Below are 27237 nucleotides of genomic sequence, written 5' to 3'. Positions count from 1 at the left end.
AAGTTTCTTTTTATGAATTTATGGGCTTAAGGCTTTAACTCAACCTTAGAAAAAACTTAAAGGCAAGAAAAATTAAACTTCATTAAAATAAAAAAATCTTTTGACTTAAAATTAAGTTTAGATTTAAGTCAAAGTTCAATTAATTTTTGACATTTTTTTGATAAAACTTTGAGAAAAAAATTATTTTGTAAATTTTATCACTTTTTTTTGACTCTAGTCTTAAATTGAACTCTAGTCAATTGTTCTTATTTTAAGACAAACTGGAAGTTTTCGTAGTTTTTAATTAAAAAAAAAAACAAGAAATAAAAAATATCTTCAAGTTCGCGCCAAAATTATCTTAGCTAAAAAATATTTTTTTCCAACCTTTAAAAATTTTACCTAATTTTTATTACAAAAACCGATGAAATTCGCAATATAATTTATAAAAATTACATTTCTACTGAAAAAACAAAAAAAAAACAAATAATTGACCTTCCTCTAACCACAATGTTCAATCTCATCCAATTTTCCACAATTTCTAATTTCTTTCAGCCACACATAACAACAAAACAAAACTTTAGCTTTAAACGAACTTTCATTGAAACACAAGAGGGCATTTGATTTAAAAATACCATTTGTCTATGAATTATAACTTTTCCTTCTTTTTAGCTTTGTTCCATGTATTCTCTTGTTTCAGTGCCACGTACCATCCTTCGCACACATAAAATTATTATAAATATTACAATAAAAGTACTCTAGACTTCACTTAACTCTCGTTTTGGGCCAACAATGCTAATATTAGGGGTAGTTTCGTCATCGTGCATTGTCTCTTGCTGTTCTTGCAGTTTTTTTGTGCAAAATTGCACCCCTATTTCGCATTTCTACCGTATGGTCATGCAAGTTGTGTGAAACAATTTGATTATTATTATATTTATTGTATGAAGCTCTTCTTCTTCAGCCACGATATTCTTTTTGCGGTTACGAATTTTCCACTTTTGCACACATTCACGATTGTTGCTGCTGTTTCATGGTTGGTATTATTATGAAATATATTAAATTCTCTTGACTTTTCAATTTTTAAAGCGTGCTGCTGAGCTAATTCTAACCATTTTTTTTTTTGTTTGAACAGGGAGCTTCATGGAATGAAATTGCTGATTGTTTCTCGGAATGGGATTTAACGAAATTGGCATTACTGAAAAATGGTAAGTAATCATTCTGATAAATTTTTGATAGTTTTCATAGGAGCATCAGTATCCACTTCACAAATGCATAGTAAATTGATCTGAAGACTTAGGGATCCTTGAAATTTTTCAGTTGGCGATTAGAAAACTAACCATTGATATCTTAGGCGATTGGGCAGATGGCGGAATCCCTGGTAAATTTTTGTTCTTCTTGTATCTTTTTATGTCTTATGTGATGTCAACTGTAACTCAAATCGCATCACCAAACTGGGCCAAAGAAGCAGAACTCCTGAACTCCGAGAATTTATTGATTTATTGTATTGTATTGTATTTTATTTGAAAAGATGGGTTTTTTATGGCGGAGAACGTTTTTCGATGGCTTTTTTACCCCAATGTGACTGCCAAGGGCTTTTGCCAGTTGAGCGTTTGACAAATAAATGGAGATTTAATTTAAAGTCAAATTCATCAATCTTGCTCATGACTACATGACTTCAGGGAGTACTGTTGAACGAAAACTGCTTCCAATTTCTTTGGGCTCGGGATGATTTTCAACTCAGAGTATCAAAGCAATCTAAGTTCTATACTAACTTTCGCACCGCGCACATCGTTGTGTATTAAGCGCAAAAACAAACCTATTTTTCAACGCGAAAAATCCAGTGTGAATCCATTATTTTACACCAATCTGAAGCCTCGAAGCCTAAGCTAGCCTAAGGATATTTGTTGCTGCCGTCATCGATCGAAAGACTTTTGTCTCAATAGCCTTCAAAATTTCCTCTAGTAGCGTCTCGGGAAGGGATCTCCATAAAGTCATGCTACTAGATTTGAAAATCTCGTGACATTCTCTCGATGTGCAGTTGTATGGGGCACTGAAAAAGTGAGATTCGCCCTTTATTGCCGTTCATTGATTACTTACGATTTTCCAATCGTATCTAATGGAAAGCATTCATAAGGTTAGTGAACTCGTCATCGCACATTCGTTACTCAAAGCATATCCCCTTTCACGCGTTTAAGTTAGTTCAAAACAGCTTAAATTAGTTCCTTCAAAGACTTTCAGTCATTGGAACAACTTTTTTTATAAATATTGTAAAAATTTAGATATTAAATAAAAAACAAACAAACAACCTTGAGTTTGAGTCAAAAGCTAAATTTAAATTCCAAAACAAAATTTTTCTAGACAAAACATGTCATGATGAAATAAAATATTCTAAGTCTGTACTCCACAAATTTGCCAAAAATTAACATAGGGAAGATTTGGATGAAAAGCAAATTTGTCCAAAATTAAATTATGATGACATGTATGAATTTTCACTTTTTTTTTTTGGCAAATAATAGACTTAACTTACATGTTTACGACAACATGCAGATCTCATGCCAAATTTACTCGACAAATATGCGTTTATGTGTGTCATTGTTTTTCACCAGCATCACTTTGCAAGACAATTTATTACCATATTTCACGAGTACCTAAATGCATGACACGAACTTTTTAGGTTATTTATAGATTTAAAGAGGAAAAATTTTTTTTCGTAAAAATCTTAAATCAATCAAACCACAAAAATGTGTTTGAAGCAAAGGGACGTCGATGACAAGGAATTCCGCGAAAAAAAATTAAAATTGAAAGACGAAGTAATGGACGAAGTAAATACACGAACGCCGTCCTGCTGGAATTGAAATTAAACGTTGCTTAAATGCGAGTCATTTATCATCCCCTGATAAATTTATCTATCATCTGTCAAACACAGGTAGCAACGTCGGAGCCAAACAGAAAAAAAGAGGAAGAAGCGTTGCCGAAGAATGACAATTTTTTTATTATTATTATTATTTTGGTTGTGTCGTCGACATCGTCATTGTCTATCTTATTTTCCTCCTTTTTTGTTGCTTAGTTTTTTTTTCTGGTTTATTTTTGTGCCAACTGCCTGCTTAAAGCCACCACGACGGTATCTTATTAATATTATAGTTACGGATTTTCTACCTTTTCTTTTGCTTTGCTGACTAAATATATTGGGAGCTATTTATCTTTCATTCAATTTTTTCGTTCCACGTCTTTCTTTTGCAGCATAGACGACTTACGGGATATAGCAATAGATCTAAATACAAATAACCAACATCATTTCTAATCAAAATAAGACAGTTACAGAAAAAATAATACGGATACGTTGTTGGGAATGATAGGAAATCATGGCGAATGCAATGCTATTTTGGCTCCTTTCCAAGGAATTGATGATAAGTTGGAGGAACTTTTAACATTTCAATTTTCGGGGTAAGGAACCTTGAACTATTAAAATTTTCTTTAGAATGTACTTTTCAACTATTTTTAGTTTTTTTTTATTCTTCTGTTGGAAAATTTCTATAAAAAACGAGTAAAAATCTATTTTTTTATTTTTTAATTAAAAATATATATTTTTTTAATTTTTATCCAGTTTTTTGTTCTTTGGTCATTTAAAAAGTTCAAATATGTAATAAATATTAAATTTTAATTTAAAAATAATTAAATTTGAAAAAATTTAAAAATCTTCAATTCTTGTTCAATTAAATTTTTTTATTAAAATAATATTTGCCATTTTTACAAATTAAGGAAAAATATTTTATTTTTCTACTTTAAATATTTCAAAATAAATTTAAATTTTGCCTCACTTTTCTAATATTTTAACGGTTAAATTAAAAAAATCTAATTGGCAACACCGTAAAAGTCACTCACGATTGTTTGTTTACTTAATTTTAATTCTTGTGAACTTTTGTGAAATTGAGTTGCATTTTACACACCGGGTTAATATTTTTACAATTTTCTGAACAAAAACTTAGTGAAAGCTGTATAAAAGTTATAAATTTGCTAAATTATTGAAAACTTTGAATTTGTGTCTAATTATTATAATTCGGAAATATTTAACAAAAGGTAAAAATTCTTTTTATAAAAATGTGCTGGATGTTTTTTGCTTACTTTGCTATTTTTCAGGTTAAGCAAATTGCTAATAGAAACGATGAATCCATATAAAAGAATGAAAAACTCTACAAGTAAGTTTGTTAGATTTGGAAGAATATATTTTTAAATTTCATACTTTTCAGATTTCATGGATTTGAACGATGACTGCTTGTTGTATCTCTTAAATTTCATGAAACTAGAAGAGCTGTTAATGTTGCGGGGCGTTTGTATTCGCTTTGACAATTTGCTATATCAATATCGCAAAAGATTCGATTATTTCAGTATAAGAGACTTACCAGGTGCTTATGAAGCTCTTCAGTTCCTGGGCCCAGTGATCAAGACAATATATCTATATCCTCGCACATTCCAAAATGCTGTACCAGAAATTTTTGATTGGATTACCGAATTTTGTGTAAACTTGGAGTCTCTTGATCTCGCCGGGGTTGATGTTATACCGAAGCAAAAATTCATTACATTAGTGAGACGAGTGACATCTTTGACAATGCGTGGCGTATATTTTGATGACAGTTTAGGTGATTGTTTTAAGGGTACATCAATAGAAGAACTAAAATTGGTTGCTCTTCGAGATTTAACTGAACAGTTCTTCATACATATCTCCAACTTAAGAGCTTTAACAATCTGCTGCTGTCGCACCATGCCATGTGATTCCTACATTCAAGTTTTAAAGAAGAATTTGAACTTAAAAAAGCTCGAAATAAAAGTAAGTGATGGTTGGTATAGCCCAAACGAAATTAAAGACAGTGACAAATTAGTCGAATACATAGCAAATAATTTGCATGAAATCGAAGAACTTACATTCGATTCATCCGTCTCTAACAGGAGTCTCTTTGGTAATTTACCAAACTTGAAAAAATTGGAAATAGAATTGAATGAACTGGATGAATTCGATGAATTGGATTCGTGGTCATGGAACCAAATTTCCCACGACATCAACAAGCTGATTGAAAATTTAAGTAAATCTAACACCATTGAAATTCTTTTTATCAATGGCTACGAGCATCACATAGACATGGTAAATTGGTCTTAGTAAATTAACTAATCTGAAGAAATTATCATTAGATTGTACTCGACGTCTTACAGATGCGGAAATAACTAAACTTCAAAGCCTCGTAAATCTAGAAGCATTAAAAATTGTTTGTCATGATGAGGACTTAGTCTACGGCTCGGCTATTTTGAATTTGATAAAATCATTACAGAAACTCAAAGCAGTAGATTTGTGCCCCGCAAAAGTGAATGTTGAATTTTTTGAGCAGTTGGTTCAGTTTTTGAGCCAAAACGAATCCCGTGAGAACCTGAAAATTTCAGTTGAATCAAATGAATATAAAGCTATTTATGAGTTATTATGGAACACGACACGAGTTATACATAATGGGTCGATGGAGGAATTCTATTAATCTTCTAATAATTTGTTAATAGTATTAAAAATATTATTGTCTGGATCTAATAATTAATAAATTTTTCTTTTTTTTTTCTAAAGACATATTGCTATGTAATGACAATGACTTTTAATTTTAGAAATCTCTAAAACTGATAATTGAGATTATTTAACAATATCTGTTCGAGTTATATTTTTAGAGACAATTATATGTATGAAATAAAAAAATGTGTTTAATTTTATCTCACATATTGTATAAAAACGGCAAAATCCCAATTAAAGTGATAAGAGATATCAAATTGAATTGCAAAAAATTCGATAACATTCAATTCGACAAATAATCTGATCTGTCAGTTCAATTTTCGCCATCGATCGAAAAACACGTTCCTTCAGTTTTAATTAAAACTCTTAAAAATGCCTAAAGTAACTTATGATCCGGTTCGCAAAGTATGGCGTGGTCCTGACGTCGAAGCGCACCCTTATGGCAAAAAAAGCGCGGGAAAAGTTGTTTACGAAGCTCTTATGAAAGAATTAGATCACGTATGCCAAATTAACGACGATTCTAACGAGATTTACACAAACAAAAGGATGTTGACGGAAGCTATTAGTGTCGCAAATGGCTTGAAAGCTGCTGGATTCCAACCAGGCGATAAAATTGTCTTTTTAATGCATAATCATCATTATTTGTTGCCCACGTGGCTTGGATGTATCTTTGCTGGAGTTGTTTTCTGCAACTTTTACTTTTTGGATAGTTCTGTGAAAGGTTTGAAAACTTTTGATTTGTTTGAAAATGAGAAATAAAAATATAAATTTTAGATGAATTATGTGAACTAATTGGGCAAATTAAGCCGAAAATGATGATTACGTCATATTTGGATGCCATTGACACTTTCAAAGCGGTTTTTGAGGAAGTTAAGATCGATTGTCCGATCTACATTTACGAGAATAATCGTAAAGATTGTCATGATTGGAAGCCATTTTTAGAAAATTTTGCAAGTCCCATTGAGAAATTTGTTCCTCCAAGTGTTGAAGATCCCACTAAGGAATTATTGCTGATAGTTTTATCTTCGTCAACGACTGGAAAACCCAAATTGATCAACACTACGCACTCACAAATGTTACTTCAAACGTAAGTTTTAGACTTTTTGAAAGTTTTCTAGTTTAAATATTTCATTTTTCATTAGAGTTGCTCCGCTTTCAAAAATGGTTATCAGTACCACAATGCAACCAGGTTGGCAATCCGAGTTTCTAATTGCCTTTACTTGTCTCATGAATTACTGTTTTCGCATCACTCGAGCTCTGTACACGATCGAGGAGTATCTTCTCATGATGGAAAAGCACAAAATTCAAGTTGCTTTCATCAAACCCAAAGACATTTTTCGAATGATCAAAAGTGATGTCATCAAAAGTGTCAATTTGGAAGAAGCTCTTCTAATTATCAGTGTTGGTGAACATATGAGTATCAAAATGGCGGAAGATTTACAAAAATACATTCCAAACGGAACAATCATCTCGATGTATGGCATTTCAGACCTTGGAGGAATCGTCTGCGAACCGAGTGAAAAGGAAGATTTTGTTGATAACGTCGTGGGAAAAGTCCGAAGTGGCACAGAATATGTAGTTTTAGACGAAAATGGGGATCGATTAGGACCGAATCAAGTTGGCGAATTCGGAATTAAATTAACAGCCCTTCAATTTCCCGGTTATTATAATAATCCAAAACTTACGAAGGAAAGTATGAATGAGGATGGATACTTTTATTCGGGAGACATGGGATATATTGAGGAAGATGGACATATTTACTTGATTGAACGTAAAAAGTATCACATTCCTTATTGCGGAAAAGTGATTAATCAGAGTGATGTGGAAAGGATCGTGCTGGAAAATGTCAAAGGCGTAAACGGAGTTTGTGTTGTCGATGTTGAAAGTGATGCGCATGGAATGGTTCCTTATATCGCGATAATTCCGGAAAAAGGAATAGTTTTGAAGAAATCTGAAGTAATTGAAACTGTTATGAAACATCATCCATTTCCGTTTGAAACTAAAGTCTTCTTCTTTGAAAATCTACCGATGACCATTTCAGGCAAATATAAGAAGCATCTTGTACGAGAAATGATCATGAAGTTGAACGAGTAAATTTTTCAAAATTTAAATATTGGAAATAACGAACAATTTATAGTTCATAAAGTTCAAATTTTTAATAGTTTTCAAAAAAAATTTATTTTTTTTAACTTTTTTGAAAATATTCGTACAATTTCTCGTTTTAATTCAATTTGCCCAAAAATGCATATGTGCGATTTATCCTATTAGCTCTTCAAATAAACATTGATTTTTTAAAATTCAAACTAAAAATATTTTTATCTTTATATCTTAATTTTAAGTCATTGATCAACTTAAAAATAAATTTAAATGCTAACTGGGACTTAAAAATGTAAGTATTCTAAAATGTTGATAAGGGTAACTCAAGTGTCACTCACTTGTTGACAATTTGTTTACAGTTTCTTTGTTTTATTGCCGGCTTGAACTTTTTGTTAATTTTCTATTAAAATATTATAAAATTGCATTTGAAGTAAAAAAGATGAAATTCGGGACATTTTGAGGATTAAATTAAATGTTAATTAAAGAAATATCGACTAAAAAAAAGGTAAAAATTGTCAAAAAAAAGGATCAGCTGTTTTTTGTTTACATTTTTTAAAATTACTTTTTAAATACTAACAGCTTTGAAAAATCCATGTCTTAAAGATGAATAATCCTGAAGTCACCACAAATCCAACAATGGGTAAGAAATAATTTGATAAAAAAAATTTTTTTCACTTTAATATTTTTTTTTCTTTTAAGATCTAATGGATCTAAACGACGATTGCTTGTTGTATATTTTGCAATTCCTCAATTTGATAGAATTGATGGACCTCCGTGGGGTTTGTTGCCGTTTGGATAATTTGATTCTTCAAAGTCGTTCAAGATTTGTGCACTTTAATTTTAAAGCTTTTCCTTCAGGACAAAATTTTGATGAAACAAAATTCTTGGAAATTCTTCAATTCTTAGGATCGACAATCAAATCATTAGATTTAAATGGGTTCTTTGACATTTTTCCGTATTTTTATGGCAAATCTGTGATATTTCAATGGATTTCTGAGCATTGTGTGAACTTGGAGACTTACATTCATGAAGATTTTGATTTCGATAACATTCCAATGATACAGCAATTCGCTTCAGTTGTTAGAACTTTGAGATCTTTAACTTTAATCAACTGTAGTTTTGATGATAGCCTTGGGGATTGTTTTATAGATGCCCAACTTGAAGAATTGAAAGTCGATGGAATGAAAATCACTGAAAAGTTTTTCAAAAATGTCTCAAATTTGATATCTTTATCTATCCGTCAATGTATAAATATGACTGCAGATTCACACATTCAAGTTTTAAAAAATAATTTAAAAGTGAGAAAACTCGAAATTTCTTCAATTTGTAAAACAGAAGAGCTTGTCAACTTCATTAGCAAGTTGCCTCAAATTGAAGAACTTACAATGAATGTAACTTCAGTCAACTTTAGTGCCTTTGGTGATTTACCAAACTTAAAAAAACTGAAGTTGTCACAAAAATATTATCCTGTTCTTGACAAAGATTTAGTTTCAGTAGAGATGAAGAAATTGATCGAACAGCTGAAACAAAAGAACATCATCGAGGATCTTGAAACTCGTAGGATGGATCTTCATGAACACTTGAACCTCATAAGTGAGCTAACTAGTTTAAAAGAATTATCTTTAGACAAATTGAATAGAGCTACTGATGCCGATGTTAAAAATCTTCAAAAGCTTGTGAACCTCGAAAAATTAACAATCTTTAGTTTTGAGAAGAAATTAAGTGTTGATAGCTTAATTAAATCTCTGAAGAGACTTCAACATTTTCTTGTGGGAATCGATGAAATTGACATCGAATATCTTGAAAAATTGACTCAAACTTTGAACCATTCACAAAATCGTCCTAAACTTGAGCTGCATGTTGAGACAATTCATGTTGGGGAACAGTCTGATGTGCTTTATGATTTGTTGAGGAACAACAAAGATGTCCTTAAAGTTTCTTATTATGATTTGAATTATTCTGAATAATCTTAACAAATCCTCAAAAAAAAATTGAATGTATTTAATATGAAATAAAACTGAATTTTTATTTTTTTCTAACAGAGTCTATTCTATACATAAAAAATACGCACTGGGGCTTCAAAATCGTCTTTTAGAAAAAAGGTAAACATAACCTCTCCCTTCGCATATCGAAAAGGTTTCAATTTAATCAATGGATTAAATTAACCCTTAAGGCTTAAAAGGTCAAACCTTTATTGGAGCCTCTGGCGGCTTAAATTGACCTCTGAAGGAGTCAGGCTTGTATAATCTAGGTTAAAATCAAAAAATCAAAATGAAAAAAGTATTTGATCTTTTTTGATGTTACAGATCAGATCATGACTTGATCTTTGATCTGATTTGCAAATCTAACCAAAAAATTTTCTTAACTTTTTTGATTTGATATGATCTAAAAATTGATCAAAATTAGATCAGATCAAATCAAAAATTTTTAAGAAATTTTTTGGCTTCATTTTTTTTTTTGGATTTTATTTTTGATTCGATCTGATCTTGTTTTGATCTAAATAAATTTTTTGATCAGATCAGATCAAAATTAGTTAAGGGTTGAAAATTTTTTGATTAGATTTGCAAATCAAATCAAAAATCAAATCTTTTGTGATTTGATCTGATGCATGCAAAATAGATCAGATCGTGATTTGATTTTTGATTTGATTCTTAGATCATTGATCTAGATTATACAAGCCTGGAAGGGGTTATGTTAATACATTTTTTAAAAATAAGGTTCTAATTAATTCCTTTAAGTAAATGAAGTTGATTTCCTCTCTTTTCAATTTGTAGGGTGATCAAATTCACTAAAGATAAAAGATAAGATAAGCTCGTTGTTTACCTTTTCCTTGTTTTTAAAAATTTGAACAAGCTCAGTTGCAAAAAAATGAAACCCGCGAAAAGATTAAAAATGCAGAAAGAAAATTGTAGAAGTAAGTATTTAATTCTAATTAAAATTATTTTTAAATTTAATTTTTTTTTCAGATTTAATGGATTTAAACGATGATTGTTTACTCTATCTCCTACTTTTCTTCGACTTTTGGGAGTTAATGAACCTTCGAGGAGTTTGTCGTCGTTTAGACAGTTTAATTCTTCAGAGTCGTACAAGATTCAAACTTTTTAAGTTTTCTGACCTACCAACGGATTGTGAAGCAAAATTTCCTGAAGTTCTTGAAATTTTTGGTCCAGCTATTAAATCACTTAATTTGAACAATCCTCGTGCCACTTTCAAAAAACTCAAAGATAAATCATTGGTTTTTGAATGGATCGATAAATATTGTGTGAATTTGGAGACCTTTGTTCATCGAGGAGTTCATCTTGAAGACATCGAGGCATTACAAAAATTCACTCCAATTGTCAATCGTTTGAAAAGTTTGACATTAATGTATGTCCAATTTAATGATAATCTTGGTGAATGTTTAAAGGATGCGCAACTTGAAGAATTGAAAATTGATGGAAATAATTCTATCACGGAAAATTTCTTTAAATACGTTACGAATTTGAAATCTTTAGGCATTAGTAATTGTCCTTGTATAGCATCGGATTCGTACATAAAAATTTTACAAAATAATTTAGGATTAAAACAACTTTCTATAATTATGAATTCGTTACTATTTTGTAACCAAATACGATTCAAAGACACCCATATTTTAGTGGATTACATAGCGGACAATTTACATGAAATTGAAGATCTTTCGTTTAATGAATCTTCAAATATTTCTCGCTTTGGTGACTTACCAAATTTAAAAAAGTTGAAAATTTACAGAAATTTTGATCAAAATTTGGAAAATTCAATTTCACATGAAATGAAAAAATTATTTGAAAAATTAAATCAAAAAAATATGATTGAAGAACTTTGCATTGATAACACTGAACTTCAAAAAAATTTGGATCTTATCAATAATTTAACCAGTTTGAGAAAATTATCATTTAGTAGATGTCATAGTGTTACAGAAGAAGATTTAGCTAAACTACAAACTCTTAAAAATATTGAATTTTTATCGATGTTTCATGTGGAAAAACCTTCAGCTCTTTACAGTTTGGTGAAGTCTTTGGAAAAATTGAAGGAATTGAATATTCAATATACTTCAGTTAATATTGAATTTTTGGAAAAAATAATTCAGGTTCTAAGAAATTCAAAAAATCGTCCAAAACTGAGACTTTTTGTTCAGAAAATTTGTTTTAAAGGAGAAACTGAAATATTTTATAAGTTGCTAAAAAATTATGAAAATTTTATAGATATTAAGCTTTTATGAATTAAATTATTTTTTAATCTTAATTTCAATTTTTTTTTGTTTAAAAAAATAAATATAATAATAAGTATTATCAAATTGAATTATAAAAATAATAAATGTGTAAATTAAATATATATTAAAATTAAAATTAAAAAAAAATTTGAATAAACTAAAAACTTAATAAAAAATAAAATTTTTACATTGTTCTCTTTTTTACGGAAAATTACTACGAAATTACTCATAAAAATTTTTATTTTTTTACATTTCTGTCTACGATTCAAGATAAGATAAGGTAAAAAGTTGACAATCGGTCAAATGTTATCAGTCAGATTTTTTATTACTGAAGGGAAGTGCAATTAGACAACATTATTCGCATTGAGCTTCAAAAAATATAAATGAAAAGATAACGACTACCGTTATGTAGATAATGCTAAGGGAAAAAAAACGTTGAAATAAAATGAAATGGAAAAATGTAAATAAATTAAAAGAAGGCTAATTTTGAAGCAAAAAGAACATTTTTTTTTAATTTTTCATATTTTTTAAAATAATCTTTAGTTAAATTTTTATACAAAAAATTATAATTATAAAATATAAATAAAAAAAAAACAAATTAAAAAATTAGTTAAACTTTCAAAATTTTCAAAAATAAAATTTAGAAACGATTTAACAATTTTAAATTTTAGAACAAATTTTTAAATTTTCGTAGTATTAAATATTTATAAATTTTTGAAATAAAAATAAAGGAGGCAAAAAAAAAAAAAAATTTTGAAATACTTTTTTTCAAACAAAATGCCAATTTTTTTATTAATTTTTGATTTTTGATAAATACTTTTGTTGTTTTAACTTTTTTACATTGATATTTGTGTAGTAAAAATTGATTTAAAATTTTGTTAATTAAAATTGAAAAAAATAAATTTTAAAAATTAAATTTAAATAAAAAAAAATAAATTTAAATAAAAATTTTTTTGAAGACAAAAATTCAATAATTTTTATAAAAATTTTTTTTTAAAGAAAATTTTATGTCGAAATATGATTTTGAATACAAAAGTTAATAAAAATTGAAAAATTTTCTTAAAAGTTTTATGAAAAATTATGGAAATACACCAAAAATCGGTAATTTTTGATGAAATTTTAACTTTTTTTTTTTGCCTCATTGAATTTTCTAATTTAAAATTGGGCATCGGCCAAAATATTGAGTTTTGTTTGGAGCGGCCTAAAAATGAAAAAATATTTTTGAATTTTTTTTTATATTTTTATTTATTTTTTTTTAATTTTATAATACTTAAAAAGTAATAAATAAAAAAATATATTAAAAAAAAAATTTAAAAAATATTTAAAAAAATATATAAAATAAAAAATATAAAAAAAAATTATTTAAAAAAAATATTAATTAATCAAAAAAAAAAATATTTTCAAACAATGAATTTATTTTTTTAAAATAAAATATGACATAAAAAATATTTATTTTCTAATTTTCTAAAAATATAATTATTATCATAAATATTTGATAAAAATATGTCAAAAATAAGCAAATATTACAAAAATCTTAATCTTTTTATCCATTCAATTTTTCATTAGATGGCGCATTTTTATCAAAACTGTTATAAAAACGTCTCATTTTTAATTAAAGATAAGTTTTGATAAAAAAAAGAGCCATCTAGCGGGTAATTTATTTTGACTCAAAAAAGCGCCATCTTTTGTTAAAATTTTAATTTTTTTTCTATAATCATTAATAATTTTTAAAAGACAAGGTTATTTAAATGTTTAAGAAATTAAAAATTTGGATTTAAAAAAAATTACTAAAATGACATTTTTGTCTCATCATAATCTCCCTTTAAACCTCCTTGTTAAAATAATTTTTCACCCAATTTTTTTGTTGTAAGTCCTTCACCCTCATCCTCATTTTCTTTCAAAATTCAAACAAATCAGAAACATTTTTTCGATGATCATTTATTTTCTATTCACCGTCATTCCATTCATTTCATGCCAAAGATGATGCTACAATGTAATAATTTACAAATGTTGCTTTTGGCATATTTTTTTTTTCATTCATCTTTTATCAATAATGAGTAACGCGTACAAATATTTGAAAAGATGATGAATTTGTGACCTTCAAGGTCGACAAGTGACTGATTAAAGATTTTTTCTTATTTTAAAAATTTTTCCATAGAAAAAATTTGACGTGCGAAAAAAATTAATCAAGAAATCGTTTAAGTGAAAATTTGTTTTGCGTTCTTTTGTTTTTTTTTCCTATTTTTTCGGCTTTGATAGAATATTTAATGAAAATAATATCATCATGTACAAATTTTTGGATTAAGGCCTCATTTTTGCCTTTTTTTTCGTCGCTTTCTATCTTTCTGCCTTATACCGGATGTGGGTCTGGCATTTTTTTTTTACATTATTCATTCATCCCTCAAAAAAAAAAATTCTTGTTCAGCGGAGAAAAAATTTCATCATCCGCTTTGTTGCTATTTTTTTGCACTTTGATGTTGTGTTTAATGACTTTTTTTTAATGAAAGTGTATGGATGGGAAATTTTCCGATTGTTGTTGCTAAAGAAGAAAAAATAAAAAAAATATCACGTTGAGTGTTAAGACTTTTAATCTTCTGATGCTATTAAAGACATTTTTCGAACCCGGAAATGAGAAATCGGAGAACGGAAGAGTTCATGTTACAAAATTCCTGATTTTTTTTTTCATTAAATTAATAAAGTTTCTTCAATTTTGTCTTCGTTTTCTAAAAATAATTTTTTTTTCGGTGGAAAAAATTTCATTAAGGCACAACATGACACTGCTGCACTTTACTCACTGCTCTTAGCGATAGAAAAAGGTGCAAAAAAAGACAATGAGGAGAAACCTAATAAGAGTTGGAAGACGACGAAGAAGGAAAAATTGTTGATGATGATGATGACGATGGAAGAAAAAAATCTCATCACAGAAAATATAATGACTATTTCCGTTTTCATTATAAAAAGCATGTTAAAATGTTTTCCTTTTGCTTCCTCTTGCTGCTCCTTCAAACACTCGTTCATTAATTTACTTTTGTTTGCGTCAATTCACCGCGTTCTCGTCATAAGAAAAGAAAAGGTTTTTTTTAACTGTTGCAGGAAGAAAAAAAATGACACATACACACGGTGAGAAAGACAAGCCGACTCGAGTATTTGTCTTAATCAATTTATCTAAAGACTAAGCACGTTCTTCCTTCGTAGGTGTTAACAAAACGGCACAACATTGCACAATTTTCTTGTCTTTTTTGCAGTTTTTTCTGTTGTTGTTGTTCTTGTACGTTGGAGAATAAATAGTGTGAAAGCTTGACAAGACGACGAATGTGTAGCTACACATGATCATAATAAATGAAAACTTCTATGGGTGAAAGGAAAAAAATTTAAAGGCTTTCACGGGAATTGGTTTGAACGCATTTTTAAGATTTTTGAATTTTTATTTTATTTTTTTGCTAATTTTTTAAACAAAGTTCAAAGAATTAAAAATTTAATTTTTAAATAAAAAAATAAATAAATAAAAATTTTAAATTAAATTAATAATTAAAATTAAAAAAATTAATTTATTTTAATTTAAAATTAAATTTATTTTACATTATTTTTTTTATTTTTTAAATAAAATATTAATGATTTTTAAATTATATATTAATTAATAAAGAAAAAATATTTGTTTATAAATAAATAATAATTATGAATAAATAAATTATTTAAAATATTAATTATTTTATTAAAAATTATTATCATCATTTTATTAAAAAAAAAATTTAAAATAATTTAAATTTTTTTAATTTTTTTTTAATAAAAAATTGAATTGTAATTTAAAAAAAAAATAAAATAAAAATATGGAAAATTAAATTTAATTAATTTAAAACAAAAAAAAATCTCAAATTTTTTAATATTTTAATTAGATTGTTCGAATTCACGAAATTTTGAGCTTTAAAAAAATTATTCTAATAATTTTAATTAATTTATAAAAAAAAATATTTTTTGTTTTTAAACTAGTTAGTTTAAGATAATTTAAAATTTAATTAAAATCATTTAAAAAAATCTCAAATTTGGTTTCTATTTTTTGATTCATGAAATTTTAAATTTTATTTATATTCAATTCAATTTTATTTTATTTATTTGTAATTTTACTTTATTACTTTATCTAGTTTATTATTAATTAAAAATTTAATGAAATTTAAAAAAAAAATATTTTGTGACTCAATTTTAAATTTATTTTTATTAATTTTTTAAAATTATAAAATTATTTTAAACATAGATTTTGTTAAATTAAATTGAACTAAAAAAAAAAAATTTAAAAAATATTAAATAAAATTTTCTAATAATGAATTTAATTTTAATTATTTACGAAATTTTTTAAAAAAAAATTTTGTTTAAATTAATTTTTTTAAAAATTCATAATTATTTAATTAAAAATCAAGAAATATTTATTTAATTATTATTTTTATGAAATTTACTGTAATTAATTTTTTAAAAATTAAATTAAATTAGGTACTCAATAAAAATTATTCCTTAATTATTTATTTTTAATTAAATTAAATTAATTAAACTAGAATTTTATTTATTTAAAAAAAAAATTAATAAAGATCAAAAGTTCAGACAGACGTCAACTTTATAAATTCTCAATTTCCCGCCAAAAACGCATTAATAGCAAAAAATACATAAAAATAGTGAAAAATGGAAACATATTCTTCCGCTTTGTGATGCGTGTGTGTTTGTTGCTAAATTTTTTCCATTCTTATCATTTTTTGTTTTTATTTCTCTCAACACACGATTTTCCGTGCTCTTGTACAAAACTCACCACTACTCATCATATGCACGTGGCTCCTTTCTATACAGACACAAAAACAAAAAAAAACGGAAAAAAGAATAACAAGAAGTGATAATAGAAGTTGAATTGTGAAGAAGTAAAACGAGGAAGAAAAAAGCAGAGCACTCAACAATGCGTTTTTCCATTGTTCTTTTTTTCTCCACTAAATGTACTCTTCTTCGCTCTTCATCTTCTTCAGTTTCCATTCGAAACAATAGTGCTCCGTGCAATTGAAGAGAAATTCAGAGGCAAAGAAAAAAAATCGAGTATGTATCATTTTACCACTGCCGTGTGAGAGGAAGCTGAAGCGCATGGAGCAAAGCAAATAGAACGTTTTATGTACAGATAAAAATAATAATAATAATAAAAAACTAACAAATGGGAGATTATATTGTGTTTTGTTGGTTTTGTGTGCATTTGTGCTTTTGATTCTGTTGTGTGAGTGTTTTTATTTCTCGCCCCACACACTGTATTTGAAGAAGTTTGTTTTAGTTTAACAGTTTCTTTGTCTTTCTTTTCAATACACTCACTTACTCGCTCATTCACAGACAAAAAGCTAACAAAGTGATCGTGCAACAAAAATGATGAGCGGGAGTGATAAAGCAGAGAGAGACGACTTAGTGATAAGCGATTTTAAATTTTGCATTTGCTTGGTTTGGATTAGTTGGAAGAGCTTGAAGCAATATTTAGTCTGATGATTAGCCAATTACATTAAAAAGCTTTCTGCACTATCGAATATATTTTTTGGGACTGTTACCTGCTGATAGGTGAACTGGCATTCGAACTACAATTAGCAGGAATTAACAAAAACACCCCATACGTGACCTCTTTGGATGCAGGAAGTTCAATACTCTTCCGATAATCGCCAGCATTTTGAAGGAGAACAGAAAAATTATTTAAATGTCGTCCCTAAAAATTTTATTTGTCCCGTCCTTTCACTAGCCTAAGTATGCCATAAGCGATATAGGTAAATTTGATGTAAAACATTCTTGTTTTTAATTAAAAAAAGAGGATAAAAAACTTTCAGTGGGAAAAATAATCATTTAGGCCAAAACAACAATCCTAAATGTTTCAGGTTTCCTCCCATCTATTTTTTTCTGAAAATCCCAGAGTATCTAAAATGTAAGAAAAATTTCAAATTTTAGTACATTTTTGACCTAAATTCTTTTGGAAAAAAATCAAAATTTTCGTTAAGATCATTTCAAAATTCGTTATTTTCATACATTTTGAAATTTTTAGTGAAGAATGATCAATTTTAAAAATATTCATCCCTCCTCATTTTTAAAATTTATGTTCAAAAACATGTAAGCTTCTTAACAATTATAGAGAGAAATGAAGTTTTTACATCAAAAGATACTCGATATACATCCTACTAATTCAAGAGGATCAATTCTTGTACTTCCATAAAATCAACATTCTACGTTGGTCTAAATATGAAAATTCGCATATGATGTTCTTTTGCTTCTTCTGCATTGTCCCATTGTACCCAGTCTGAGCGTTTTTGAGACCCTTCGGGTATTAAATTAAGGCGCTTTATGATTTTCTGTAACTATATAGCTTTCTAAACATTTTGTTGTTTTTCCGAGAATTTTTAAATCGTTTATCCTCAAAAAAACAACAAAATGTTAGAAAATTATTAAGAAATTTATTAATTATTTAAGAAAACTCTAAAGAGCATTAATTAAAGGCCCTGAGGGTCTTAAAAAGGCCTAAACTAAAGAAAGTAACAATCACTCTGATTTGTTTGACAATTATATTAAGTCCATTATTATTATTATTTTTTAACTTTCTTATCAGTTCTAGTTTTCCGGTAAACAATTCCAAAAAAAGTGAGTCAAGCAGTGGCTTATGAATTTTGTTTAATTTCTGGCTTAAAAACTCTCTGTGACATTTCTCCCTCGTGATTCCGAATTCTCCCACACAACTTGTGATGTGATTCAGTTCGTTCAATCATTCATTCATACATTTTCTCGAAGATTAGAAAGTAAAGATAGCTGTTGATAAGAGCCAAGCACCGGATTTCTTTCACCGTAACTCTTTAGTTCTTCTTGGAGATCTGCATGGTACAAATAAATTCACATGACTTGATAGATTTCTTTCTTCAACTTCCCAATATCTCATGGTTTGATCGATGAGCCATTCAATCTTGCTTAGATTGTTATTTATTAAGTTAAAGTCAAAGTTTTTCTCAAAACTAAATTTAATTTTAAATTGAGGGTCTGCTCTCTTAGATGACTATATGCAAAGACTTTCTTTTCAAAAATCTTGAACTTATTTAAATTTTTTGCTTGGTTTGGATTAATTTAAAAACCGATATTTGTTTAGTAATTAGAATCATCTTTTATATTAGGACAACTTGTTGAATCTCAGAATTAAGTAATACCAAAACTTCAGTATGTTTTTTGTTCAATTCATTTTTCATCTATTTCATCTTAAAACTTAAAAAAAAGTTAACTTTATTTCAGTTAAAAAAAAAAATAAATAAAATTACTTACCTCAAATTCAATTATTATTAACATTTTGAATAAATTGTTAAAATATTTACCGCAAACGTATCAATAACCTTTACGATGATGAGTATGACATCAATTTCATGCTAAAAAAAAGACAAACAATTTCATCAAAGAGCATTTTTCAATTAGTCCACAATTATAAAATCGATGATATTAAAATACAAGTATCACATATATTTACATTACAAAAGTCCAATAAATTATCTGTTATCGATGTATGTATTTTCTTTCTGGGATAAATACATAAAATTTCACTCCAATTAAATAAATTAACTGGCCGTTGTGTTTTCGCAACGCGATATTCCGAGAGAAAAAACAGACAAAATATATTGAACATTTAATTTTTTTATGTTCCATAAAATATTATTAATTACAGTTGCATCGATATGAACGACGACGACTTTGTGTATCGTGTGCCAATTCATGTAAAAAAAAATATTAAAAATTGATAACAACAATAATGTTGCAATAAACGTCGCATGCCCAGCCAATCGTTAGTTAAATGTACGAGCAACATATTTTTTTTTTGTTCAAAAAAAAAAAAATTTCGTATGAAAAAACACTTTTAAGTGAATTGAATCGGTTGCAAAAAATATTTATTATCAATTTAGTGTTCCACGAACATTTTTTTTTTCGCACAAAGGTTTCCCCATTTTAAATTGGTTTTCGGGCTACCCGGGTAGCTGGCACATATTTTGTTCCACTACATGATTTTTGTGGTGTTTGTCTCTCTCACATTATAATTGACTGAATATTGAGACAGTATGTGTGCCAAAAAATAAAAAAAATTATACACATTGGACGTCGACCATATTGTCATTAAAATTAATTTTTTGAATTAAAAATCAATATTTTTATTAATGGAATCCACAGTGCAGCCACGAATTGCACTTCATGCATGTATCAACGCAATGTTGTGCTAAAAGTGTGCCATAATATGAGGGTTTTTCTGGTAATTGTTAACCGCCGTAAAAAGCAATGGTTTTTGATATAGTTTCGGGCTTGGTGATGATAATTTCTAAATTTTTGTTTAATTTTAGATTTTATTAGCTGGTTTTCATTTGAATATTAAAGTATTTCAGGCGAAAAGTTAATACATAGTAATTGGCATATTTTTGATATATTTTAGGAATTTGAGCTATGCTTATTTAATTTTTCATGTAAAGTTGATTAGTAGAATTGATTTCGAGTACAGCTCAAATTGCAAATCGATTTAAATATGTTTGTATAAAATATGGTTTGCACTTTAATGTCATTTAAAGTTAATTTTAAAGTAAAATTTGATACAGAAAAAATGGAAAATTATAGAAATTGTCGTCTGTCTGAATTTTTTATTTAAAAATTTATTAAAAATTTTATTTTTTTTATAAAATGAACAAATAATCTTCTGTATTGATTATTTGGAACATTATAGAATTTTAGTTTTAATTAATAAAATATTATTTTTAATTTAGTGAATTTATTTTTATTTTATATTATTTAAGGCGAATAAATTTAATATTTTCAATTTTTGTCCAATGAGGATTTTATTGAAATAAAATTGGGGGGAAATAAAAAAATAAATATTTTTGAATTTTTTGTTTGTAATTTTTTAACGTTTTTAGACGTTAAACGTTGATCCTTAACATTTATTTAATATAAAAAAATCCAAAATATGTCAAAAATATTTGTATTTTATATTTAATTTTTATTTTTCCCCCTGAATTTTTTCAACAAAATCCGAGGGGGGGAGACAAAAAATGGATATATTAAATTTATTCGCCTAAATAAAATAAATAAATAAATTATTAATTTTTTAATTAATTAAATAATTTAAAATTAAATCATTAATTTTTATAATTCTATTAAATTATAATATCATTTTCAAAATTTATTAACAGAAATTATAAATTATAATTTTTTATTAAATTTTAATTTTTTAATTTAGTTTAATTTTTTTTATAAAATAAAAGCCCTTCAAAATTTTTTTAAAAGTTTTCCAAATTTTTGTAGTTTTCCGAAAATTTGAATAAATTTAATGACTTGCAGTTAAAAATTTCTAAATTTTCGATGAAAAATATATTTAATTGTAAAAATCGTTAATTTAATTATAAAAAATATAATTTTCTCAATAATTAAGCTTGTTAAAGTCGAGCCATAAAATATTGAATTTACTCAAATTTTCATTCTCGAAAAAAATATTAAAATTGAAAAATTGTTTAGGGCTTTTATTTTATATAAAAAATTAATTAAAAAAAAAATAAAATTAGGTAAATTAATACTTATATAAAAATTAATGGTTTAATTTTAAATTAATTATTTTTAATAATATTTTATTAGTTAAAACTAGATTTGAAAAATTTAAAAAGTATATATGTAATTTTCATTAATATTATTAATTTGTATATCTTATAAAAAAATAAAATTTTTAAATTAAATTAAATTTAACTTAAACTTCAAGTTGAAGTATATAAATTAAAATGTCTTTGATTCAAATTAACCAAATATGTTCCAAAATGAAAAAAAAAATCTAGAAAAGAGAATATTGAAGTTCATTCTTCTTTTCAAATACAGCTATCCTCAGAATTAATTTAAATGATCAAAAGAAAATTAAATAAAACTATAAAAGCTACATAATAAAAAAGTGTTTAACCAAAAAAAAATCCTAAAAAAATATAAAAGTGTTATGAAAAGGATTTCTCTTTTAATATTTTTTTTTTCAAATGGTGTCGTTAAAAAATACAATTATTTAACACTTCTTTTAAAAAAATTTAAATTGGACAAAAATAATTAATTTTGCAACATTTTTTTTTTGATTCGTTAGTCAAAGTAAGAGTCCACAAAAATAGTTCTCACCTCTTTCTTCCATAAAATATACTTCAAGTACTGTGTTAAGCCCCCTTGTCGTTGAACACGTTGTTAGTTAAGCCCAAAAAGCAGTCCAGAATGATGACGAAATAAAAACATCTGTATGGTACTCACCACATAATAGTAACAATAATAATATTTGCACCGGTTTTTGCGTATACAAAAGTTAATTTTGTATGGAATTCTCTCATCTTCTTCCTGCTGGCTGGCTTACGATATGACTACATTATGTAGTTTAGCTTTGCACAAAATCCTGAATGACAAAGAAAAGAAAGGAAGAAAAAAAAACCACACAGAGGGACATGACAAAAGTACTAACCATATCCCTCGTGTATAGTTTTTTTTTATTACATTTATTATATTGCCATATAATAGGATTTTGCAGTGTATTATTATGAGTAATCGAAGACGGAACAATTTCCTGCTATTCACCCTTAACTTAATGAACTTAACTTGATTAAAGATACGTACGAGATAAGATGGAATGTACTTGATTGGATATTTCTTCTTGTTACTTTAATGCGATAAATAAATAAGAAAAAAAAATTAGGATGATAATCAAAAATTTAAACGATGTTAACGACTCGGATGATGTCCTTGCACTTTTTTATCGTCGGTCCTCTTTTAATGGAGACTCGAGCAAAAAACTGTCTCAATATGTTGTCGTCTGAAGTGTCAATTTAACAAATTTTTCTGACTAAGCAACATTTTTTCATTGTGTCGTCTGGCTCGTACCTTCCTAACTACTTAGTTGAAGCATTTTTTTTTGTGTCACCCGAAAACATTTTAATCTCTAAAATTCTTGGAAGGAAGTAAATTTAATCTGTTTTATTGTTTCTTTTTTCGTAGCGTTGGAGTTCTATATGAGGAAATGTGGAAAGTTGGTGTCTCGCATGAGGTAAGTATGGACTTTTTGACCTACACAGTAAAAAATCTACGTCTCGAGACGTGGAAAATTGATATTTTTGGATTTTCTGGAAAATCTGGATTTTCTGGATTTTTGGAAAAAAAATTTTGATTTTCGATCAAAAATTCTAAAATTGCTTGAAAATCATGAAAATCTATAAAAATCAAAGTTGAGATGAAATTTTTTGAAATTTTTTTTTTACTAAAGTTGTTCGTTGTCTCGAGTAGATCATTTTTCGCCGAGAAATATGTGCCCGCAAACCTACCATTACTTCAGAAAAGCCAAAAATATCGATTTTCCAGGTGTAACTTTTGATTTAATTTTAGAATAGAGGATTTACAGGTTTGACCAGTGAAAAATTTAAAGAGATTTCAAAGGCCTAATGAAACGTTTTTGATAAAAATACCAGTTAAAAATTTAAAAAAAAATTTGACATTAACGAAATTTATGTAAGTATTAATAAAAATGTACGAACAAAGAACGAATCTGTCTATTTTCCTCACTTTTGTAATTATCAAAATCGATAAGAGTAACTTTTCACAAAATATCGTATCTTTTTTTTACAACAACTAGTTGACTATGACTTTAGCAGGTCGGTTAATAGAGATGAGTTTCAAAGTCTCAGAAGTTCAGTTGGATTACCTCTAATTAATTTTTGTATTCAAAATTGACGGTTATTTTAAAAAATTCTATTTTGTTTAAAATTCAAGAATTGCTTTAAAAAAATCCTTAAAATAGAACTTAAAATTTTTTTTAGTTGAAACCGTAAAAGGATCATTTGAATTTTCGATGGTGCCTTGTTATAATTTTCCTTGTTCTTTAATTTTATTCTTCCAAAGTTATCATCATTCCGAACGTCCTGAACTTACCTTTGTTTGTACCTTGCGACACACAGCTATTTCACAGCAAACCACTAACATGACACCTTAAAAAATTTTTTTTTCGCTCATGATGATAAGCAATGACGAGAGATGATGATGATGTTACAGAAAATAGACTGAGAAATGATGTGTGTTGTCGTCGTCGTCGTCTTCTTTTGTGTTACTTACCGTACACAACTTCCTCCTCTGTTGTCGTCGTCGTCTTTACTTTTTTTACGACTTACATGGAAGGCGCAAAGATATTGCTTTAGACAAGCCAAGTGTGTAAAAGTCTTAAATGATTTAGATTGTGCGGTGGGAATATATGTGTATTCTATTATGATGATTATTATTATGTAAGGAGGAACGACGAGAGAAAGAAGAAAAGTTTGCAAAGAAATTTCCGTAATAATGGAATGACGATGGAGAAAATATATCACACGCGATAATGGCGTAAAGTTATTAGGGAAATTGTTAATAGTGATTAGGTCATGGAATGATTGAGTGGAAGTAATTTGTTCCTTCCGATTGGTGGTGCGGCGGATTTGTCTCGGCGGCGGCATGTAAATTCTGTTTCGTGTGTAATTTATTATTCCGAAAGGGTTAGGTCGGCTTAATTGAATTGACACTCGTTCACCTTCGAAATGGAGCCACAAACAATACCCTATGGGCAAAAAATGGGTCAAATTAACTCCCTTAACAAGTCAGATTATCTTCTTTAGGAGTAAGTTTTAGTAAGTGAAAGGGAATTTAACCATTTCAGGAATTAATTTGACCGCTCACATTTGCAGGTTGAAATTGTGAAATTGTTGAATCAAAGCAATTTTGAGGGTTTGACCTTGAAGGAGTCTAATTGAGATTTTTAAGGAATTAATCTAACCTCGAACCAAATTAATTTTTCAGGGATCAAGTTAACCTCGAAAAGATCAAATTCATCTCCATATAAGCTTTCGAGTTTCGGTTTACTTCACAATCTCCACGGTAATAAAATTTACATTCTAAGCAAAGCCCTGAGCTTATTCTTGCCTCGACGGTAATTATTGCCATTATGCTATCCATTTTGTGGCTGATCTACACGATGGTTGGTACTACTACTCTTATGGTTGGTACTACTATATCCGAAGTTAATCGTTGTTGAGTTCGGACTGGCTGCTGTTATTGTATTTTGGTTGAAGGCTTGTGCTTGAGTTGGATACGGAATTGGAATATTGGAAAAATGTTGAGCTTTAGGGATGCGAAATACTAGTGTTGATGATACATCTTACGATGATACGGCTGTCATATGAGCGGGCTCTTCATGGCTTATTGGATATGAAACGGATATGAATCTGAACATCTGAAAAGTATTCAGTATCACCTTCTTTAGGGATCGGAGTGTTAGTATCGCAGAGTATCTCGCTTTCAAATGCATGAATTTCCAACGTTGACGACGATTCTGCTATTTGACGCAATTGAGAGGAACTGCACGACTAATTTTTTATATTTAACGAGCACAAAAAAAGAAGAACATTAATTCATAAAACAGCATTCTACTTCAGTTTTAAGCTGATTTCTAAATAAGCTCCTTAAGAGGTCAATTTGACCCGTTTTTCGTCCATAAGGAACTCATTTAGGTGATATCATTGTTCTGCGTCGTCGTCATCTATTTGTAGTCGAACACAAAAAAAAGTGCAACGTAAGCGTCTACTGTCTCATAGTTTTAATTGGAACCATGAAAAACGAGCACGTTCCATTTAACATTTAATAAATTAAAAGTCGTACGTTTTTTCTGTTCATATTTGCTCCAACGTTATAATCGTTTATCCATTTGAAATTAAGTTCAAGTGATTTTTTTCTCTGTTAGTTCTTCCCTTTTTTTACTACTTTTGCTTGTTTTATTTGCCAGCTCAGTACTTGATAGAAGGCCTTTTATCTATTTTCAATTTAGTTTATTTTCTCTTTTTTTGTCGTCCTCCGTACTCCATGGCATTGTTCAAAGAGTGTAGATTGTTACTGACTTCGATCAAAAAAGTGTCGTTTGTTTTTACAGAAACGTGTGTCTGGCATATAATTGATGTGTCAAATGCCTGATGTGAAATGCAGTGTTCTGTGATCTTTTCACATGTAAAACATAATGCTTTGAACTTTTGCGTATGACGCTTTGGCACCTCTGAACAAATATTGTGATGTTTATTTGTGTTTCTGGAAAGCATTTAGAAATTGCATGGAAAAGGATTTTTTTTTTGAAGTAAAGAAGGAGTTATTTCATTTTTATTTAAAAAATTTGGAACCCAGTGGAAAATTTCGGCCTTTTTTCTAGACCCTCAGGGGCCTTTTTTTTAATTATTTTAAGTAAGAAAATTTAAACTTTATTTCAAGCTAAAAAATAATTCATTACTATACAAAAAAAAAAACCCACACAGACAACAAAAAATTCCAACATAAACAATAAAGAACTATACATACCTACGAATATCAAGTTTTTTAATGTCAAACACGTGTTCGACATTATAAAAATTTGTTTTAATTTTTGCAATCCGTAATTTTAGTAATTTTATTTCCGTAATCCGTAATTTTATTTATATTTTTTTATAAATTAAACTAAATTTCTCTAATGCAAAAGCAACCCATTTCTGAAACTTTACTGCTAACACGTGATTTTTACGGTTTAAAATATTTCAAAAACTTAAGTTATTGACCTTATAAGGAATTTTTGCTTATTATTCAATTCTTATCTTTTTTTGTTTTTGTACAAGATTTTTTTTTATTAAAAATGATTCGATTTTTGTATAAAAAGGAGACAAAAAACACATTTTACTTCAGTTTTACTTCAAATTTTGCAGTGAAAAAGTTAAAAAAAAATGAAACCACAAACGATTTTAGTTTTTCTTCTCGCTATCACTTTGGAGATTTCTATTTGTTTGGGAGATGTCACACAAGACCTTAAAAATCTTCAAACTAAAGTTGATACCTATATAAGCGAAAACAATGATGAAAACGAAGCGGTCAGGAAATGCAGATAATTAATTCAAAAAGATGAAAGTAGTGAAAAATTGACAAGAATACGTGCAGAAATCACTGAAGCCAAGCAAAGATTTTCAACCGTCTTTGGAAGATACAAGAAACCGTAAAAGTACTTCAAGAGCGAATTTTGAAAAATGAAGCAAAAACGGACACCTGCTTATCCGAAATAAAAAAGCTAGCAAAGGTCGAAGATGTTAAAAAGTTGGAACAACAGGTTCAAAAAAATAAGGCAGAAACTGACGCCAATATCAATGAAGCTAAGCAAAGATTTTCAGCCGTCATAGGACAACTACAGAAAGCCCAAGAAGACCTTAAAAAGCAAATTCAGCAAATTAATGCGAAAATAGACAAACAAGCTGCCGACATAAAAAAGCTCCAAGATACGCAGGGAAGTCAAAAAACTTGGGTGCTGGAGCAACTGGCAAAACTGAATGCCAAATTTGAAATTAAATGTGATTACGCT

The 27237-nt window shown here is 27.9% G+C and overlaps 3 protein-coding genes across 3 annotated transcripts; all 3 read left to right on the top strand.

Annotated features, from left to right (window-relative positions):
- Positions 1 to 3926: 3926 nt before the first annotated feature.
- LOC134834900 (uncharacterized) lies at positions 3927 to 5605 on the top strand. The gene is made up of 3 exons (XM_063849705.1): positions 3927 to 4053; positions 4114 to 4172; positions 4224 to 5605. Exons 2-3 carry the CDS (start codon positions 4139 to 4141, stop codon positions 5126 to 5128), a joined length of 939 nt encoding a protein of 312 aa, XP_063705775.1. The 5' UTR covers positions 3927 to 4053; positions 4114 to 4138; the 3' UTR covers positions 5129 to 5605.
- A 285-nt stretch (positions 5606 to 5890) lies between these two features.
- On the top strand, positions 5891 to 7612 carry LOC134835194 (uncharacterized). Its single transcript, XM_063850064.1, has 3 exons — positions 5891 to 6239; positions 6293 to 6605; positions 6661 to 7612. The coding sequence occupies exons 1-3, from the start codon at positions 5891 to 5893 to the stop codon at positions 7610 to 7612; spliced, it is 1614 nt and encodes a 537-aa protein (XP_063706134.1).
- Positions 7613 to 7967: 355 nt separating this feature from the next.
- Positions 7968 to 9632, top strand: LOC134834560 (uncharacterized). The gene is made up of 3 exons (XM_063849280.1): positions 7968 to 8117; positions 8194 to 8255; positions 8315 to 9632. The coding sequence occupies exons 2-3, from the start codon at positions 8219 to 8221 to the stop codon at positions 9580 to 9582; spliced, it is 1305 nt and encodes a 434-aa protein (XP_063705350.1). The 5' UTR covers positions 7968 to 8117; positions 8194 to 8218; the 3' UTR covers positions 9583 to 9632.
- Positions 9633 to 27237: the final 17605 nt, after the last annotated feature.

The sequence above is a fragment of the Culicoides brevitarsis genome, chromosome 3, assembly GCF_036172545.1.
Source record: "Culicoides brevitarsis isolate CSIRO-B50_1 chromosome 3, AGI_CSIRO_Cbre_v1, whole genome shotgun sequence".
NCBI classification, from domain to species: domain Eukaryota; kingdom Metazoa; phylum Arthropoda; class Insecta; order Diptera; family Ceratopogonidae; genus Culicoides; species Culicoides brevitarsis.
The sequence above is the reverse complement of the archived record's forward strand: the minus strand, read 5'-3'. Positions and strand labels throughout refer to the sequence as shown.

What these genes read in the sequence shown, in the direction of transcription:
- LOC134834900 (XM_063849705.1), top strand. Translation starts at nt 4,139, where the DNA reads ATGAATCCATATAAAAGAATGAAAAACTCTACAA. An exon ending in AAGAATGAAAAACTCTACAA is followed by an intron (nt 4,173 to 4,223) that starts GTAAGTTTGTTA and finishes CATACTTTTCAG; the next exon opens with ATTTCATGGATTTGAACGAT.
- LOC134835194 (XM_063850064.1), top strand. Translation starts at nt 5,891, where the DNA reads ATGCCTAAAGTAACTTATGATCCGGTTCGCAAAGTATGGCGTGGTCCT. An exon ending in TTTGGATAGTTCTGTGAAAG is followed by an intron (nt 6,240 to 6,292) that starts GTTTGAAAACTT and finishes TATAAATTTTAG; the next exon opens with ATGAATTATGTGAACTAATT. An exon ending in TCACAAATGTTACTTCAAAC is followed by an intron (nt 6,606 to 6,660) that starts GTAAGTTTTAGA and finishes ATTTTTCATTAG; the next exon opens with AGTTGCTCCGCTTTCAAAAA.
- LOC134834560 (XM_063849280.1), top strand. Translation starts at nt 8,219, where the DNA reads ATGAATAATCCTGAAGTCACCACAAATCCAACAATGG. An exon ending in CACCACAAATCCAACAATGG is followed by an intron (nt 8,256 to 8,314) that starts GTAAGAAATAAT and finishes TTTTCTTTTAAG; the next exon opens with ATCTAATGGATCTAAACGAC.